Below are 20711 nucleotides of genomic sequence, written 5' to 3'. Positions count from 1 at the left end.
TCACTCACCCACCCACCCCATACCCACCCACCCCATCAGTCACCCACCCACCCCATCACTCACCCCCACCCACCCACCATCACTCACCCACCCACCCCATCCTCACCCACCCACCCCATCACTCACCCACGCACCCATCACTCACCCATGCACCCCCCCCATCACTCACCTACCCACCCACCCCATCACTCACTCACCCACCAACCCCATCACTCATCCACCCACCCCATCACTCACCCACCCACCCCACCCCATCACTCACTCACCACCCACCCCATACCACCCACCCCATCACTCACCCCCCACCCCATCACTCACCCACCCACCCCATCACTCACCATGCACCCACCCCATCACTCACCTATCCACCCACCCCATCACTCACCTATCCACCCACCCCATCACTCACCCACCCCATCACTCACCCACCCACCCACCCCATACCCACCCACCCCATCACTCACCCACCCACCCACCCCATCACTCACCCACCCACCCCATCACTCACCCATGCACCCACCCCATCACTCACCTACCCACCCACCCCATCACTCACTTACCCACCCACCCCATCACTCACCCACCCACCCACCCCATCACTCACTCACCCACCCACCCCATCACTCACTCACCCACCCACCCCATCACTCACCCACCCATCCACCCCATCACTCACTCACCCACCCACCCCATCACTCACTCACCCACCCACTCCATACCCACCCACCCCATCACTCACCCACCCACCCACGCCATCACTCACCCACCCACCCACCCCATCACTCACCCACCCACCCCATCACTCACCCATGCACCCACCCCATCACTCACCTACCCACCCACCCCATAACTCACTCACCCACCCACCCCATCACTCACCCACCCACCCCATCACCCACCCACCCACCCCATCACTACCCCGCCTGCTGCACCACTGCTAACGTCGGTGTCTGATCTGCTCCAGCGGGTGGCTCGCGCTCGCCTCGTGCTTCCACTCATCCCACGTGCTTTCAGTTTCCCCGTGAAGTTATTTTGCTTGTCCAATTCCCGGCAACGCCGCCGCCGCCGCTGTTGTTGTCGTCGTCGTCGTAATCGTGCGTCGACCGCAGATCCTGGGGATTTACGCTTCCCAGTTAAGGTCGAGATCATTTTGGCATCGCCCCCGTCCGTCCGTGCGTCACGTGGGCTCACGGTAACTCTCGTAAAGCTGAACCAATCTGAACAAAACTTGAGCGCAAGGTTGCTTTGCTATTGGGGGACTCGCCCTGTTGAAGCAGTCACATGCCTCGCTCGCGGTCTCTCTGTCTGTCCATCTGTCTGTCCGTCTGTCTGTCCATCTGTCTGTCCATCGATGCGTCTGTGTGTAACAGGAGATGCAAAAACGACTGGTAAATCTGGTGCAGTCCGAGCAAAACTTTCGTCGAGCATCGTGCTGCTCTTAGGCGGGAGAGAGCGAGAGACAGAGAGGGGAGTGTTCGGGCGTGAGTGAGGAGTGTGTGGGAGCTGAAGGGTGTGTGTGTGTGTGCGCGTTCGTGCGTTGTGCGCACAGGAATTTCGGGAGGCTAAGAGGTCGTAGAGGAAAGGGAGGGAGGGAGACACACTTGGGGGGTGTGGGGGAGCTGATGACTTGAAGATGTGAGACGAGATGGTAACGCTGCAGGCGGACCGAGATGTCATTCTGCCCGGCGCTGCTGTAGACAACGGCGTGGGAGCCAGCGCCTCGACTCGGGTCCGAGCCTCGCAGCAACAGCAGCAGCAGCAGCAGCAGTCGGCTGGTCCGTAACGCAGCCCGACGAGCGTAGAAGGGGGAGGTGGGTGGCCAGGTCTCGTGCGCTCAGTCCCTTCCAGGGGGTGCCCGTGTCTGACGGCTGGCGGGGAACGTAGGCGAGGGCGATAGTTGGAGACGTTTGGGGCCGACAGGGTCAGTCGGTGGACACGGGGAGCCGGTGCGGCTCGGTGGGTGTGGACCAGTGGGATCCGGCGAGGTCGCGGGGGGGGGGGGGTTTGCGATGGCTCGCCACCGAGCCCTGCTGCTGTGCCTGGAGATGCTGGCGAATCGTGGAGAGGTATGGCAGCCGCTGCGACCGCTCACGAGAAACCTGCACAATCATCATCCACCACCACCATCAAGCCATCATCAGCCATCATCAGCCATCATCATCATCATGAGCCGACATCAATCCACTGCTGGGTGAAGATCCCGCGAGGCTGTCGGAATCTCTCTCGTGGTTTCGCAGCGTAACGAGCCATCGAGTAGACGCGCGCGCAGTGATTTCATCGCTCCATCTCCGCGCTGGTGGTCGGACTCCTTGCGCGTCGCCGTTCATAACGGAAGGCCGCACTGAATTATAGATTTATAGAGCACCTTACATAAAGAATGTGGTGCTCTCACCCACGCCTTCTCCCCGTGGTGTGTAAACAAGTGCAGTGTCCAACTCTTATGATCTTCTCTGTCTCTCTCTCTCTTGCCCCTCTGTGTGCGTGCCATGCAGAAGGGCCTTTGTCGAAAACGTTGCCTAATATCTTTGCCTTGTAAGTCTGTGGATCTCTATGTAAGTCTTTGATTTTTTTTGAAGGTATTTGCGACAGTCTTTGGGTCTTTATTAAAATGTACAGGTTTCTGTGCAAGTTTACAGGTGTATGTGTAGGTCTGTGGGTCTCTACGTCAATACATGGGTCTCTGTATAAGTCTGTGCGTCTCTTTTGTGAGTGTTAGAGACTATCAGTCGATTAGGGGAGTGAAACTGTCAAACAAATATGTGAACACAAATTATAGGGAGTGAAGAATTTATGCCAGGGCAAAATATATGGTTGAAAAATACCTGAAGCATATGGAATGTTAAAACAGTTAAATGTTTTTCTTGAGCAATTTATTTTTTATTATTTTATGTTTTCACAAATGCTTATTCAGCCGCTCTGTCTTCAACATAAAAGCAATTCGTGGCAATTGTGGAGGATGATGAGCGGGGGCTTAGTGACTCGCTGGATATTTATTCCGGGTCGCCGTGTGTGGGGGCACGTGACCAGTAGGTAGTAGTCAAAGCCACACAGCGAGAGAAGAGAATCAGTGGATGTGGTGTGCCGGGTACAGAAATATACATATATACGTTCTGAATTACCTAGGGAGGATACGATTGTGATAACGTTTCGATTTAAAGCTTTCGTGACTGCAGGGATTCATCTTCTTGGTTCTTTCGGTAAAGTCACGAAGAAGGGAAGTAATAAAATAATAAAAATAAAACATTATAAAATTATTCTCACGACGTTTCGGCCACAACACAAGCAGCCGTCCTCAGGTGAAGACCAGGTCTGTCGGGGAGACAGCGTCTGAATGTGTCCGACAGACCTGGTCTTCACCTGAGGACGACTGCTTGCGTTGTGGCCGAAACGTCGTGATAATTATTTTATTATGTTTTTTATTTTTTATTTTATTTCTTCCCTTCTACGTGACTTTATCGAAAGAACCAAGAAGATGTGATAACGTTGCCAAACCATAGCGCGCTCGCTGCTTGCTACGGAGGTTCGTCGTTTGACCCTGGCAGACTACCTTGGTGGCGAGATGTTCACGACCTCGCCTGGTATACAGGAGGTCGAGGGTTCGATCCCGACTCTGAACTCCGGTTGTATATTTGGAGTTTGAATGTCTCTCTCGCCGTGGATCACGTGGCTTTTTCTCCGGGTCCTCCGGTTTTTCTCTCCACATTTAGAATCAACATCTCGCCTTTAGAGTATTTTGCTGATAAAAATTTCTACGTGACGAAAAGCCGCTTCGTTGAGCTATCATTTGTGATAGCCGCTTCTAAAAAAGAGCTACATAGCTCAGTGGGACCTTACCTGGCAAAGTAAACATTGTTAATGATTAGTTAATAAAGAGTTAATCCTGACGGTGCTCGTTAACCGTAAAACGCCACTGTACCCGCGGCGCCAGCGTCACAGTGGACGGCGAGGAATCCGTGACGTCGTTCTCAAGAGCGCAGGCTGTTGTGAGCCGGCGTCACGGTCCAAATTTGCCATGACTATAAGAGATGAGAAAACCCGCTGTTTGTTGAATCGTGTGAAACCGCCGACCGTGCAACCGCTGCCGCGGACGGCACTCATCTGTGAGGCATCACGGAGCCCTCGCAGCCTTGAGAGGCACGCAAACACCAACGGTGCGGGATTGTCACTGTAGGCGCGTCGCAGTGATGCCATGCGTCCGTGCGGGTTTAATGATAGATTCCGTTTCTCCCCCTCCTTCTCTTACTTCCCACTTTTTGTACCCCCCCTCTCCTACCCACACCTCCTTTACCCCCCCCCCCCCCCATCAACCACCTTCTACTCTTTTTCCACCTCTACTACCACCTCCTCTCCTCATCTTCCTCCTCCTCATCCCTCTCCCCCCTCCTGCACCACCTCCACCTCTTAATTCTCTTCTTCCCCACTCCTCCTTCTCCTTACCCTCCCATCCCTTCCCCTACCTCCTCCTCTCAACCACCTTTTCCTCTTACACCTCCTCCTCTCCTCTCCTCATCTTACCCCCTCCTTCCCACCCACCTCCCCTCCCCCGCGGCTGTGAAGTCAGTGGACCAGTCGGAGGAGGACTCGGAGGGCGAGGGCAAGTTCCGGCGCCTGCACAAGCTCGTGTCGTCCAAGAGGAAGGGCAAGAAGAAGGCCGTAGCAGCAGCAGGTGGCGGCGGCACCGCCAGGAGCGACGACAAGAAGAGGTCCACGTCGCTCTGCGAGGGTACGTCGGCGGCACCGCTTTGTCGCAACGCCACGGGCGGGCGGGTGGGTGGGCGGGCGGAAGGTCACCCAGTGATGGAGGGAATCCAGAATCCAGTGGAGGAGGGAGTGGAGGCAGGAGATCTTGTAGCCGGACCTGCTGGTGATGGAGGGAAGCCAGTGGAGGAGGGAGTGGAGGCAGGATATCTTGTAGCCGGACCTGCTGGTGATGGTGGGAAGTCAGTGGAGGAGGGAGTGGAGGCAGGAGATCTTGTAGCTGACCCTGCTGGCGATGGAGTGAAGCTGGCACAGCCAGCTATAAACTAAAACTATACAACTATGAACTTTTATTTATTTTACCAGGTAAGGCCCACTGAACTTTACAGATATTTTTCAGAAGCGACCTGGCCACAAATGATAGCTCAAAGTAGTGACTTATCACGTGGAAATTTAGAACTAACAAATGCTCTAAACGAAAGTTAATTATAAATGTGGAGGGGAAAACCGGAGGACCCGGAGAAAAATCCACGCGACCACGGGGAAAGAAAAAGAGCATGCAGACTCCAAATATACAGCAGGCGTCAGGGTCAGAATCGACCCCACGACCTTCTGCATACCAGGAGAGGTAGTTAACATCCTCTAGCCACCGCTCGCCCACTTGGTTATTAACAAACGCTGGGATCGTTACGTGGAGAGGGCATGTGGGACTCACTCGCCCCCTCCCACTCGACCCCCCCACTCGCCCCCTCCCACTCGCCCCTTCCCCCTCCCCAATCGCCCTTCCTCACTCGGCTCGGCCACCCCCACTCGCCCCCCGCCACTGGCCCCCTCCTCACCCCCCCCCCCCACTCGCCCCTCCCCACTCGGCCCGCCCCCCCCACTCCCCCCCCCACTCGCCCCTCCCCACTCGCGACAAGTGGGCGTCAAGGGCTCCGTCTCGAGCCCGACGAGAGCAGTCACGACGTTTATGTTCAAGTGAATCGGGTCTCCACGGTGGCTCGGAGATGTTAACTTCCTCGCCTGGTATACAGGAGGTCGTGGGTTCGATCCCGACCCTTGACGCCTGCTGTATATTTTGAGTTTGCGTGTCTCTCCCCCCATGGTCCTCCGGTGTTATCATTTAAAATCAACGGCACGCGTTTGGCGCATTTGGCTGCTCTAAATGCCCACGTGAGGATGATGAGGCCACGTTGTGATTGCCAGGTCGCTTCTGAAGAAAGAGCTTGTACAGCTCAGTGGGTCTTACTTGCTAGAACAAAAAGTTAATAGTTAAAAATAGTTAATGGAATCAGTCCTCGCGAGCACCTCCTTGCTGTTACCCGCAACCCCCCCCGCCCCACCGTCTCCGCGGGAGAGGGGAGCAGAGACTCAGTGATTTCACGCACGGGGACAGAGAGAGGGCAGAGAGGGAAATAAGAAGAGAAGGAATAGTCGAATGAGAGGAGAAGGGATGAATGTCCTGGGCTTCCCCTGCGTCAGCTCAGCCTTAAACGAGCACCTGGCGCAGTGTGTAGACATCATCGCTGCGGAAGACAAAGACGGCCCGGGCGTGATGCCCCGTCCGTCACGTGCCGTTCGTAGGTGCTCGCTAGCAGCCCTTGCCCCAACAGTCCGTTGAGGCTATACGGGTGGTCTTTGTATGTGTGTGCGTGTGCACATATGTTAATGCTGTTTTTGTTTCACACTGAGGGCGATCTGTGCAGAGGATACTTGAGTGCGACAGATGGGTTGGGAGTTGTGAGCATCGATTTAACCTGTGTGTGTGTGTCCGTGTCTTGTGTGTCTGTGTGCACGTGTGTCTGTATGCGTGTCTCTGTGCGTGTGTGTCCGTTTGTTTGTCTGTGTGTTTGTCCGTCTGTTGAAGCTCTACAGGGGATCTTTGTCTTTCTTGTCCGCTTGTGCACATCAGCGTGTGTGTGTGTGTTCTCTTCATGTTGTATCTGGTTAGCGCGCTACGCTGCGAAATCGGTGACCCGAGATCGATGTCCACTCACGGCCGACACCAGTGACGATTATCTGAACCGGGCCTGTGCATCCCGTAGGTCGACTCGACCTTCAATGAGTACCTGGTGCGGTGTGTGAATACCAGCGCTGGGGAGAGAAAGGCTGCCAATCGTGATTCTAGCCACTCCCTTGTGCGCCGTGTCGGCTTTAATAGGTGCTCGCAAACAATGCTTTCACCAACAGTCTGCTAAAGACTTAATGGGGATCTTTGTGTTTTGTTTGTGTAGAGGTGTGTCTGCGTTTCTCTGTTGTGTCTATTTGAATGTAGTCGTGTGTGTCTGCGTTTCTCTGTTGTGTCTATTTGAATGTAGGCGTGTGTGTGTGTTTCTACGTAAGCACGTGTAGCCATGTGTGTGGTCTCTGCGGGTGCGTTCCTCGCTCAGAGCACTTGCCCCAACAGTCCGCTCAGAGGCTATACGGGGGATCTTTGCCCGCGTCTTTGTGTGCGCACACAGTGCGCACACTCGCACGTCATCCGCTTAATCCACGTTTGTCGACAAATCCATTCCAATGCCCCTGGGCTGTGATTCAAGACAGATGCGCGCCGTTTGTTTCAACGGCCAGGGAACATTTGTGCCACGTGCTGGGAGGGAGGGGGAAGGGAGGAGTGGGAGGTGGGGGAGAGGAGACGGGGAAGAGAGAGGGAGGAGGGTGAGGATGTGCGGAGGAGAGGCAGATGGGAGGGAGAGGAGGGAGGGGAGAGTGAGGAGAGAGGGAGGTAGGAGGGAGGGGAGAGTGAGGAGAGGGGGAGGTAGGAGGGAGGAGAGAGGGAGGAGAGAGGGAGGAGAGAGGGAGGAGAGAGGGAAGGGATAGTGAGGAGCGTGGGAGGTAGGAGGGAGGGGAGAGTGAGGAGGGAGGAGAGAGGGAGGAGAGAGGGAGGAGAGAGGGAGGTAGGAGGGAGGAGGGGAGAGTGAAGAGCGTGGGAGGTAGGAGGGAGGGGAGAGTGAGGAGAGGGGGAGGTAGGAGGGAGGGGAGAGTGAAGAGAGGGGGAGGTAGGAGGGAGGGGAGAGTGAGGAGAGGGGGAGGTAGGAGGGAGGGGAGAGTGAAGAGCGTGGGAGGTAGGAGGGAGGGGAGAGTGAGCAGAGAGGGAGGTAGGAGGGAGGAGAGAGTGAGGAGAGGGGGAGGTAGGAGGGAGGAGAGAGTGAGGAGAGGGGGAGGTAGGAGGAAGGGGAGAGTGAGCAGAGAGGGAGGTAGGAGGGAGGGGAGAGTGATGAGAGAGGGGGAGGTAGGAGGGAGGGGAGAGTGAGCAGATAGGGAGGTAGGAGGGAGGAGGGGAGAGTGAGGAGAGGGGGAGGGTAGGAGGGAGGAGAGACGGTTCCTAGGAAGATGTTCACCGAGGTGCCTCTCGTTAATGATGACGGAAGCAGTGTGCTCATTAGCGCACTCACCTGCCGCTCGTTAGCACCCAGATGGCGTCAATTAACTAATCAGCCGGCACCTGCGCTGTTTACCTTTGTTGACGCACTTCTGCGTTAGAGCGCGCCACGCGGAGCCTGCTGTTGGTACAACGAGCAGCTTGATGGACAAGCATCACGGATAATAATAAGAGTGCCGTGTTTGTGTGTGTGTGTAAAAGTGTGTGGCGCTGTAGTGTAGCGGTTAGCGCGCTGCGCTACGAACCCGGCGAACCGAGTTGGATTCCCGCTCACGGCCAACACCAGTGACGATTTTCTGAACCGGTCATGGGCCTCCGCTAGGTCGACTCAGCCTTTAATGAGTGGTGTGTAAAACATCGCTACTGGGGAGACAACGGCGGCCGGGCGTGGTGCTAGTCGCCCACCCCTATCGTGTGCCGTGCCGGCCTTCATAGGTGCTCGCCTAACAGCACTTGCCCCAATAGTCTGTTCAGCCTATACGGGGGATCTTTGTCTTTGTTGCGGTGCTGTCATAGCAGCAGTGTGCCGCTCAACAGCCCACCGAAATTTGCAATCTGACATCGCAGGCTCAATTCCATCTCTTGAATCCCCTCCCCAACCCCCTAACGTCACCCGGCGTTAGGTCATTTGGGTGGTGGTGGTGGGGTAAAGTGTGGGTGCTTCTGCCTCATCCATGACGGTGCAGCCAGCGTGGAAGATTAGGCCAATAACCCCCTATATTTGAGGGGGGGGGGGCTCTATAGAGCTACCTCTAGCAGTCAGCGGTGGCTGACACAAGTTATTGCAGTTTGCGCCTTTACCTTCATATCAAATTGCTTACACAGTAGATTTGAAGTTTTCGTGACTGCAAGGATACATACTCTTTGGTTCTTTTGGTAAAGTCACGTAGGTGGAAAAATAAAAATAAAATAAATTAAATCACGATGTTTCGATTGCAACACAAACTTATATAAACTCCTTAACTCCGGCATCTCTCCCACTTCGGTAAAAAAATGCTTGCTGTGGTTGTCACACCTGTTGAGGATGCTTGTGTGCCCTCTGCTTGTTGAGTTGTCCACCGTTAAGTTGATGGCCCAAGAGCTGTAAAAGTTGAGAGTTTTGAAAGTCACACTCTCTCTGCTCTATCTCCGTAGTAGTCTTTCGCGAACAATATTATCCACAAACGAGGTTTTTTTGGTTAGATCGCATAAATATAAATGTGTCGTTAAACTTCTTCAACGCAAAATCCGGTGCGCTGAACTCGCAACGAACGGCTGTGTCGGGTGGGTGGTGGGTTTAACGATGCATTTACATCTCTCCGCTCTCTCCTCCGCCCCGCAGGGAGCCCGGCGCTGGGCGGCCCCCGAGGGCTACGCGACCACCTCCTCCCCCGCCCCTCGTCGCTCGACACGTCCGGGCCGGGCTCCCCCACGGGCCCCGCCAATCTCGCGCTCTCCCCGCTCCAGCGTGAGCCGAGTCTGTCGTCGCCCCCGCCGCTCCAGCCCCCCACGACGCCGTTGCTCCTTCCCCGGCCTCCTCCGCCCCCCCCGCCTCCTCGCTCCCTCGAGTCATCCTCCTCCTGCGACTCCTCGCTGGGGAGCCTGCACCCGTGCCGCAGGGCCGACGGCGACGGCAGCGGCGGCGGCGGCGTTCCGTGGGACACGTCGGAGACCAGCATCTCCACCACGGCCTCCGAGCTCACCGGCGCCTCGTCGCCCTCGGCCGACAGCACTCCGGGGGCGGGCACGGCCGCCGGCGCCGCGCTGTCGCTCGCCGACCTCTCGTACTCCTCGTCGGCCTGCGGCGGCTCCAGCTCGGGAGAAGTCACCCCGCGGAGTCCAGAGAGGCTCCCGCTGGAATTGCAGCTGCAGCAGCAGCAGCAGCAACGCGACACGGAGCTCTACAGCTTCGTCAAGTCGGGCGCGATGAAGAAGACGCAGCAGCAGCAGCCGGTGTCGTCGCCAACGCCGCCATCATCGGCGTCTCCGAGCCACGCGGTAAGTGCCGCCCTCTCGGTGCGCGGCGGAGGTGGCGGCTGTGCCGCCGCCGCGGCGGCGGCATTCCCGTTCCCACGGCAGTTCGTCGCGTCGCTGGACGAGATCAGCGCCGCCCGCCGGCGGATGATGGCGCTCCGCAGGAACGGCAGCTCGCCGGCGAGCCTGCCGACCTGTCACCTCTACCGCGACGACGACGGCGCCGGCGCGGTGAACGGCAATGCCGGCCGCGCCGGCTCCCCTGCGGCGGCGGCGGCGTCGTCGGAGAAATTTGACGCGCTCGTCGCCAGGATAGAGCGGAACCTGAGCCAGCTGATGGAGAGGAACGCGGTGGTTTTGGCGGCGGGCGACCAGCGCAGGCCGACGGGCGAGGTTGTAGGCGGGGGCGCTGGCGTGCGGGGCGCGTCGGCCGAGCCGCGGGGCCGGAGGCGGCGCGTCTCGGCGCCGGCGGCCGAGGCCGCTCCCGGTGGACGCTGGGCCCGTGGCGGCATTGGCGGCGGCGTCGGCAGTGGCCGGAACTCTCCGGAGACGGCGCCGGCCGAAGCGCAGCAGCAGCAGCAGCAGGCGAGGACGTTTGTGAGTGGGGAGCCGGGCGGTGGAGTCGGTATCTTGGCAGCGACGGTGGTGGCGTCCCATCGGAAACACGCAGCTTGTCGGCGCGGGAGTCTTTGCGGAGCAGCTGAGATGAGGACGACGACGACGACGATGACGACGACGACGATGAGGACGATGCATGCGTCAATCTGGAGGTTAACAATCGCTTCCGATGCCATGCGACGCTCGTGCGATATCGAGCACTGGGGATCGGATCGGTTTAGTTCATAAATATTTTGTTCCCATTGCGTTCTTAAGAGTGAAAGAGAGAGAGGTGATAACCCCTCCCAGAAGCCCGAATTGCGTCGCTGTGGAATGAGCGGTCGCCGGTTGCTGCGGCATCATGCCGAGCCTGCCGTTACTCTCGGCTTAACGTTACTCCTGGCCTCACGTTACTCCCGGCCTGACGTTAACTCCTGGACTCAACGCGACTCCCAGCCTGACGTTACTCCCGGCCTTGACGTTACTCTCCGCTTGACGTTACTCCCGGCCTGACTTTACTCCCAGCTTGACGTTACTACCAGCCTGACGATAACTCCCGCACTCAACGCGACTCCCGCGCCGCCATGGGGGGGGGGGGGTGAGGCGCGGTTCCGATGCGATGCCACAAATCCCAAAAGACGCTCCGTGCACTCGCAAACCCCCAAACCAGGGGCCAGCCAGTCCGTGGCTCCTACCTCGGGATTGAGTTTTCGCCGAAGCTCCTTTCTTAGGAGGTTTTCTCGTTCTCGATCAAATTAGATTTTTTTGCTTGCACACGGAGTTTGCTCCTCGCAGCGGGGGTGGGTTAAGGTGGGGGGGGGGGCAACAAATCTGCTACTGCGATGAGCTACGAAACTCCGGAAGGGGATGCCTGGTCAGCAAGTGGCATCAACAGACAATACAGGAGCAGGACGGAGAAAAGTCAAGCGGGTCTACGAGAAATTAATTAAGATGGATAGAGCGCTGGAGGCACAAATTGCACTCGCGCGTACGTTCCCGCAGGATTTGCCAACGCCAAATGCGAGCTTGGGGCGAGGCAGCAAAACACAGACAACAGTCCCAGACCACAGCAAGACCACAACACACAGAGTCCCTCCATTACATTGCAATCAATGTGGCGCACGTTCGTCCAAAGTGACAACTTTATCTGTTTGGCTGCGTGTCGGGCGGCGGGAGGGGAACATAAAATATCTCCCCGCGCACGATCTGGAGGACGGGCCAGACACGTGGGCATGCTCTGAGAGCCCTGCGTGTGTCGACCTCGCTTTTTGGATCAGCGTCGCGAGCCCCCACCTCCCCTCTCCGTTGCGCGGACAATCGAGCCGCATTAAAAAAATATATATTTTAATTAACACAAGAAGACAAATTCGACTTGCAACGTCGCCGGACAAAAGCCCCCCGCTCCCCCGGGTCCACGAACTCCTTTTGCGCGTGGCCTCGTCTGCCAACGGTGCCGTCGGCAGGGACATTGCGGGGGGCCTGCTGCGCCCGATCGCTTATGCTTTTATCGCGGCCGCCCCGTTCGGCCTCCAGGGGAAGAGCGGCATTATTTGCTCCCTTAACGAGGGTGCCCGTAGCCGTGGCGACCCAGCCGTGGTGGAGGGGGGGGGTGCTAGCTTTGTGCCGATAGCGCCGGAAACTTCACCGGCACCGCAGCAACAGGGAGCCGGCAGGGGTGAGGCTCGTCGTGTGATAATCGGCGGGCGATCGCCAGCTTTACGATGTTTAACTCTCATTGAATATTGTGACCACCATTCCCTGTTATAATAATAATTTGCACCTCGCGGTGTCCCGGGGCGCCTTCGCCGAGTCTCAAGAATTCCCATGGCAGGAGGGTCCTGCCAGGCGGCGCCGCTGCCGCCGTGTTCCCGGTCGCGTCAATTCCAGGGGCACTCTTTCGGCACCGTCAGCTCCCCCACCCTGACTAAAGCGGTGCTCGTTTTTATCGACCCCGGAGCAGGGGGGGGGACGATGGGCTGAGTCAACCCCCCTCCACTCGCCCCCGCCACCCAACCGGGGGGCGTTGCGTTAGGGTTCACAGCCACCACCAACGCTCGCACCGAAGAACACCACGGTCCAAACGCACTCCTAACTCATGGATCATTGGACGGGCAAGACAAGACGCACCCTCCCGCCCTGGCTGACGAGCAGGAATTGCGAGCAGGGATTGCGAGCAGGGATTGCGAGCAGAGATTGCGAGCAGGGATTGCGAGCTGGGATTGCGAGCTGGGATTTCGAGCTGGGATTGCGAGCAGGGATTGCGAGCAGGGATTGCGAGCTGGGATTGCGAGCAGGGATTGCGAGCTGGGATTGCGAGCTGGGATTGCGAGCAGGGATTGCGAGCAGAGATTGCGAGCAGGGATTGCAAGCTGGGATTGCGAGCTGGGATTGCGAGCAGAGATTGTGAGCTGGGATTGCAAGCAGGGATTGCAAGCTGGGATTGCGAGCTGGGATTGTGAGCAGGGATTGCGAGCAGAGATTGCAAGCTGGGATTGCGAGTGCACGGATAGTTGTCGCCGCAGCATGCCTTGTTCCTGCATGCTGTCATAGCGTGCTGCCCGGAGCATGCTGTCCATAGCTTGCTGTCGTGATGGCCTGCTTGTGATTCAGGCTAAGCCCTGATCTTTGGTGGTTGTTGTGGTTGTTGTTGTGGTTGTTGTTGTGGCCGTGGTTGTTGTTGTGGCCGTGGTTTTTCTTGTGGAGCGATGGCATTTGAAGCTTAAGTGAGAAGGCTCTGTTCATCTGGAAATGTGGTTGATGTTTTGGTGTTGTTGTTTTTGTGCGTCACAGCATTTCAGCTGAGCTCTTAGCTTCAGTCAATTTTGAAGTGTTGTTGTCAAGCCTGAGTCTCATGACTCCTTTTCCAGGAGGGTCCTGCCAGTGAATTTTTTGCGGTCGTGGTGAATGACTGCTGCTGCTGCTGTGTGTGTACATTTCAGTTGAGTCATTAGCCTTGTTCCTATTTTGTCGACCCACTGGATGTCGATTGAGTCTGTGGGATGAATCCATCTGTGCGAAGGTGTGAGCGCTGTCTCCTTGCTATATGTGGTGGATTTTCTCCGTGAACTGCGGTTTTGCTAAGGGTGACCAAGACAAAATATCCCCCCCCCCCCCTTTAGCCTGAGCAGACTGTTGGGGCAAGCGTTGTTAACGAGTATCTATGAAGGTCGGCACGGCACATGATGAGGGGGTTCGTGGCCGGAACCAATATAGATGTCTCCCTTATCGTGACGTTTACACACCGCACCAGGTGCTCATTTGAGGCTGAGTCGACCTAGAGGAAGGCCCAGGACCAGTTTAGATTCTCATCAATGGTATTGGCCATGAGCATGAATCCAATTCGGGTTGCCGGGTTCGAAGCGCAGCGCGCCAACCGCTGCGCCACCGCTCCCCACTTGCTTGCACCAATAGCAGGGCTTGCCGGCGTGAGGGCAGGCAGCGCACTGAGGCCAGGAGGTGGCGGTGCCGCGCGTCTCCCCCTCGTGGACAGCAGCGCGGAGCTGCTGGGCTGCAGAGGTCGCAACCGGGTACCCGATACCCGTACCCTACCCGATACCCGGGTACGGGTACCCGTTTGCGACCCTGGTGCGGCCGGGTACGGGTAGACAGTGAGTCACTGGTGAGTAACTGTTTGTCACTCATTTCCCAACGTCTTGTCTCTTCTCACACTTCAAGTTCCTAGAATCAACCCACCCGCGCCTGCAACATGGCTTCATCCCAGAGGTCGCAATCGGGTACCCGATACCCGTACCCTACCCGTACCCGGCCGGGTACGGGAAGGGTACGGCCGGGTACGGGTACAGTTAGCCGTTTGCGACCCTGGTGCGGCCGGATACGGGTACGGGTAAGGAATCAAAACCCGTTTGCGACCTCTGCTGGGCTGTCTCCGGCCACACACGAAGCCACAACGCTCATCGCCAAATAACGGAATTCACGACGCAAACATCCCAGTGGCAGGCAGCAGCACGACCCTCCTGACAAACGAGTCTTGGGACTCTTGACCATGTCAGGTGGCAAAGGGTCGAATGACACAAATCTGGATTTAAAGCTTTCGTGACTGCAGGGATTCATCTTCTTGGTTCTTTCGGTAAAGTCACGTAGAATGGAAATAATAAAATAATAAAAATAAAACATAATAAAAAAATTCTCACAACGTTTCGGCCACAATGCCAGCAGCCGTCCTCAAGTGAAGAACAGGTCTGTCTTATCGACAGGTCTGTCTTATCGACAGACCTGTTCTTCACCTGAGGACAGCTGCTTGCGTCGTGGCCGAAACGTCGTGAGAATTATTTTATTATGTTTTATTTTTATTATTTTATTATTTCCATTCTACGTGACTTTACCGAAAGAACCAAGGAGACACAAATCTGACCAAAACATCATTGCGTGGCCTACCACCCCCAACGCATCGACAACTCACCTTCCGCTTTGCGCGAGATTCCTCGGCGGGCCGCTGAGCAATCTTCCGTGGTGCGCATCGCTGGAGGGGGGGGGGTTATTTTCATAGTAACCGAGTCGGTGGTCGGGCGGTGACGTGGCAGGGATTTTTTGGCGATGTCTCCACCGTGTTCCCTTGCCGGCCCTGGCGGGGAACACGTGCCCGGCAACGTTAGTTTAAATTGTACGTTAAAATATAACTCAACACGTGTACGATTTTATTTGATGGATTGTTTGCTGTAGCCAAATTACATAATCAGTTGCGCTGCCAAAGATGTGCGCTGAATGAATGTCGCTAATTGTGTTGTTGGTGCTGCTGCTGCTGCTGAACAAGGCACAGCCAACAGCACCGCTCAAGAAAGGGCGATTACTCGAAACGTCGCCAGGTGGGGAGCGGTGGTGTAGCGGTTAGCGCGCTGCGCTACGAACCCGGCGACCCGAGTTCATTTTCTGGCCAACACCTCGTGACGATTGTCTGAACCGGTTCTAGGCCTCCCCGAGGTCGAATCGGCCTCAAATGAGTACCTGGTGCGGTGTATAAACATCACCGCTAGGGAGACAACGGGCGGCCGGGCATGGTGCTGGCCACCCACCCCATCGTGTGCAGCGGCGACCTTCGTAGGCGCTCGCTAACAGCACACAGGAGGCGGGGGGCGGGGGTGTCTTTGTGAGTGTTTGCACGTGCGCGTGTGTGTGTGCGTGTGTGCGCGTGCGTGTGTGCGCGTGCGTGTGTGCGTGTGCGTCTCTGGCGTGCGCGTCTTCCTGTGCCTCAACACATTTCCTCTAAGCCTCGTTTCCTGAATCCGTGCGCCCACGCACACACACGCACACGCGCGCGCATATGCGCACACACACTCGCGGTGACCAATCGCTCGCCAATCGCCGGCGCGAGCTATTGGCGCTGGTTGCTCGCGAACAGAAGGCAAGCGGTGGGACGCGGTCCAGAGCCCCGACGTTCGCGACGTTTACTGCGGGCACCGGCGGCAGCGCCGGATCGTTCCCGTCGCGGGAGTGGAGGTTCATGGTCTCACCGTTTGGCGCGCGTGCGGAATAACGGCACGACTCGCCCGCTCCCGCCCGCTTGCTCGCCCGGCCGACCCGGGCCGACCGGTCGACGGGGCCCGGCCATGTTGCGCAGAAAGACGCCAAGTGTTTCGGACCAATCCCAGGAGGCCAGGGTGGTGAAGGTACCCACCGCCAAGTTGAAGCAACCGGCGCCCCACGGGACCAGAGTGAAGGTACCGACTGCCAAGGCTCGAGAGCCGGTCGCTTCGTCGGGCTGCTCGTAGTCGCTCGTTGGTTGCTTGTTGTCGGCATCGTTGTCGTCACGATGCCACGGTGTAGGTTTTCGCCGTTGCGCTGCCTTCCGACGCGATTTCTGGTCGTGCCGCCGCGCGTCGTTCGCAGCGATGTCCGACGTTCCACTCGGCGCCCCGGGAGGTCCTTGGAAGAATCTCGCGGCGCGCGGGGTGGAACGTCGGCGTCGGCGGCGGCGGCCACGCAGTGCTGATGACCATGCCACTTGGCGGTGGCCCGGGCGCCGGGCGTGCGACGTTCCAGGTTGCGTGATTTATTTTTTATATTTCTATAAATGTCGCGGCTCGTTTAATGACGAGGAGTAACGGATGAGAGGGGAGCGTCGAGAGTGAGCAGCCGTGGTGATAGCGGCGAGTGTGGCGAGCGTGGTGAGCGTGGTGACAGCGGTGACAGCGGTGAGCGTGGTGAGCGTGGTGAGCGTGGTGAGCGTGGTGACAGCGGTGAGCGTGGTGAGCGTGGTGAGCGTGGTGAGCGTGGTGGCAGCGACGAGCGTGGTGAGCGTGGTGAGCGTGGTGACAGCGGTGAGCGTGGTGAGCGTGGTGAGCGTGGTGACAGCGACAAGTGTGGTGAGCGTAGTGAGCGTGGTGAGCGTGGTGACAGCGGTGACAGCGGTGAGCGTGGTGAGCGTGGTGAGCGTGGTGAGCGTGGTAACAGCGGTGACAGTGATGACTGTGGTGAGCTTGGCTGTGCTTTACAAAGCGCGCCGTTCGTGAGGCCACTGAGTTTGGCGATGGTGCCACCGTCTATAGTGACACAGTATAAGTGAATGAGAATGTCGATTTCATACTTGAGGAATCTGATGAGCTATGAAGCTCTTTCTCAGTGGCTCTAGTGACATTGTCTATCGTGACCAGCGCAGCCCAACTCGCACTGCGGCTCGAACAGAGAAAAATGGACAACAGACGACGTTTCGTGCAACGGGCCTTCTCCATGGCACATGCGCTGTGCTGTTATATGCGTTGTTTTTAATTTTGATTTCCGGCCACAGTCTTCTGGCTGAGCTTGTGGAGTCGCGTTTAGAGCGATGATAACAAGCGACGGCCGTTCCTTATTTGTCCAATCGGAAGCCCGTGCGTGCCAGTGACACCCGGCCCCTTCTCGAAATGGGGAATCTCTGAGCGGGTTCCTCGTCTTGCGAAACGGTGCGCGCAGTGGAAGGAAGCCGGCGAGAGAATTAGCCCCGTCACACACCAGACCATAGCGAACGTTGGGCAACGTTTTTTTTCTGGGGGGGAGGTCGATAACACGAGTACCACTTTGTGCGGGGAATAAAAAATCAAGAGTGGTTACACCGTGAAATAAACTCTCCCCGCCTATACCCCCCCCCCCCCCTATCTGCACGCCAGCTATAAGAACGTGGAATTTCCACCACTGGCTGTGCTCCCGATGCTCGTTTTACCGTTTGGAAGACTTGGCGTCGCAACGGGCTTGGGAAGGTTTAGTCGATCCCTGGACGGTCCACCAACCCCTTGCTCAGTTTCCCCGTATTAGTGGGTTTACTGTCGCCAGCTTGCTCCCCCCACTCCACCCACCCTCCATTGACGTCACGGCTATGAGTCGCAGTCCGATCTGCGCCCGCTAACCCCGCGTTGAAGTTGTTTATCGGCGGGGGAGATCGGCAGCGTTGTGGCGGAGAGACTGACTCACCCCACCACTCATCGATCAACCGCCGTTTCCTCTGTGGATTTGCGATTTCTCATTGTCCCCCTTATCGGTGCGTCTTAGCTGTCACTCGTCCCCGCCGATGCCGTGGTCGTCTTCATCGCGATTGTCATCGGTGTGCGGTTGTCACCGTCGGCGCCGTCATCCGTCGTCAGTTATCCCGTCGTCAAAATTTACGTCATCATAATCATCATCATCATCACCACCATCAGTTACGTCATCATAATCATCACCATCATCAGTTACGTCACTGCCATCATCAGTTGCGTCAATATCATCACCATCATCAGTTACGTCGTAATAATCACCATCATCAGTTACGTCATCATCAGCCATCACAAAAATCGTTGTCATCGTTATCGTTATCATCAGTGTTATAACGTGAATTATCCGTTCCATCATCAGCATCATCCACCCGGGGTTACGACAATGAGCGGCCACTTTGTCTGGGGTGACCAGTGGTCATGCTATGGCCGTGATAATCCCCCATCATAGGAATGTGGAATTTCCCACCATTGGAGGCTGGGGGGCCTTTAGCCAGCGACCGTCTAGCACCCCACGCTCTTGCGGCGAGGGGAAGGTCGTGGCCATGGCGCTTGACTGGACCTGGGACGTTGTTGACGACCCTGGCCGGAGCTGTTTACTCGGCTTCATCACGACATCAACTCGTCACGACATCAACGCGTCACAACATCAACTCATCACAACATCAACTCATCACGACATCAACTCGTCACAACATCAACACATCACGACATCAACTCGTCACAACATCAACACATCACGACATCAACTCGTCACAACATCAACTCATCACAACATCAACACGTCACAACATCAACGCATCACGACATCAACGCATCGCCTTCCCCCCCGTGGCTTTGTTAGTTGCGTGGTGAGACGGCAATCGGTTGTGGAAATAACAAACTGGGAGCGATGAGAGGTGGCGGCTCCCTCCACCTCGCGGTTTCCCATCCTCCTCCCCCTTCTCTCACTGTCTCTCCCTGTGTCTGTGTGTCTCCCCGTGTGTCCGTGTGTCTCTCCACTGTGTCTGTGTGTCTCCCCGTGTGTCCGTGTGTCTCTCCACTGTGTCTGTGTGTCTCTCCGTGAAGTCCCCGTGTGTCTCCACATGTGTCCCCACGTGTGTCTCTCCGTGTGTGTCTATGTGTCTCTGTGCCTTCCTGTGTGTGCCAGTGTGTATCCCCAGGTGGGGAGCGGTAGCGTAGTGGTTAGCGCGCTGCGCTACGAACCCAGTTAATTTCCTGCTAACGGCCAACACCAGTGACGATTGTTTCAACCGGTCCTGGGCCTCTCCTAGGTCGAATCAGCCTTAAATGAGTACCTGGTGCAGTGTGTAGTAAACATCGCCACTAGGAAGACAAAGGCGGCCCTGTGTGGTGCTGCCTACCCACCCCCTCGTGCGCCGTACCGGCCTTCATAGGTGCTCGCTAACAGCACTTGCTCCAATAGTCCGTTAAGGCTATACAGGGAAGCTTTGTCTTTGTATCCCCATGTGTGTCTGTGTCTCTGTGTATCCCTGTGTGTCTCTCTGTGTCTCCCCGTGCGTCCCTGTGTGTCTCCGTCTCTCCACATGTCCCCCACACGTCTACCCGTTTCTGCCTGCGTATCTCCGCATGCGTCTCTCCGCTTGCGTCTCTCCCCAAGCTCTATTCACCCATCGCCCCATAAATCTCCTCGGGGCAACACACTCAATTGAGTGGCCCTGGCGAGGATGTGCTGCTCATCTGGCCAGGGAGGCTTCTTGCGTCTTGCCAAGGCCTCTTCAGCTCCGAAGATTGATGACCGCCGCTGTTGAACGCAGCACGGAGTCGGCCCGCGGTGTAACGCTGCTGCAATATCTGGGATGCAGCCCCCAGTTCCCACCTCGCCAAGCCATGATTCACGCCTGCAACTCACTCCCTGGTGTGGCCAGTCATCTTCCTATCACTCTTCTATCGCTGCTGCTGCTGCTGCTATCACCATCACCACGGTTACTGTTGCCGTGAACTTCGCTCGTCGATTCCTCCACCACCCACGGTCTAACAGACACTCACTGTTTCATCATCCACTACCACCACCACTATACTGTGTGTGTTCATCCACCACCACCACACTGTTCAACCACCACCACCACACTGTTCAACCACCACCACCACACTGTTCAACCACCACCACACTGTGTTCAACCACCACCACCACCACAACACAGTGTTCAACCACCACCACCACCACCACACTGTGTTCAATCACCACCACCACACTGTGTTCATCCACCACCACCACAGTGTGTTCAAACCCCAACCACCACAACACACTCACCCAACCCGTTCAGCGCACTGCAGGTCACCTCTCTCTCATCTTGATGCTTCTTCACTCACACCGCTCCACTTGAGAATTCCCCTCTCCCGTCCATTATCATCGTTAAAGCCATCTCTTACCCCCCCCCCCCTCTCTCCCGCCACAACCTCTACCAAAGATAACGACCTCGCTCGATTCAAGAGACGTGTGACGCTCTTGCCCAATTACAAAATGCTGCTTGTTCCTGGCCACTCTGGGCCTCGTTGTTAGGTGGGGCCCTTTGAGCTTGTCGCTGGTCGGATTCTGCAAAAGTAAAACTCAAATATTTGACCCTGGGTTTTTTTTTCTCTCTTTGTGGCTCAAATTT

The 20711-nt window shown here is 56.9% G+C and overlaps 1 protein-coding gene across 4 annotated transcripts in view; it reads left to right on the top strand.

The window, feature by feature from the left end:
* Window positions 1-20711, top strand: part of LOC133354045 (SAM and SH3 domain-containing protein 1-like) — a 302643-nt gene that overhangs the window by 247256 nt on the left and 34676 nt on the right. For all 4 annotated transcript variants that reach the window (XM_061570594.1, XM_061570613.1, XM_061570607.1 and 1 more), the window contains exons 9-10: window positions 4558-4723; window positions 9402-10057. In XM_061570594.1, coding sequence (XP_061426578.1) covers window positions 4558-4723; window positions 9402-10057 — 822 coding nt within the window. The remainder of the gene's footprint in view (window positions 1-4557; window positions 4724-9401; window positions 10058-20711) is intronic.

Source organism: Lethenteron reissneri, chromosome 6 (genome assembly GCF_015708825.2).
Source record: "Lethenteron reissneri isolate LAM-NWPU_2019-01 chromosome 6, ASM1570882v1, whole genome shotgun sequence".
Classification (NCBI taxonomy): Eukaryota; Metazoa; Chordata; class Hyperoartia; order Petromyzontiformes; family Petromyzontidae; genus Lethenteron; species Lethenteron reissneri.
This window is presented reverse-complemented; position numbering and strand designations above follow the sequence as displayed.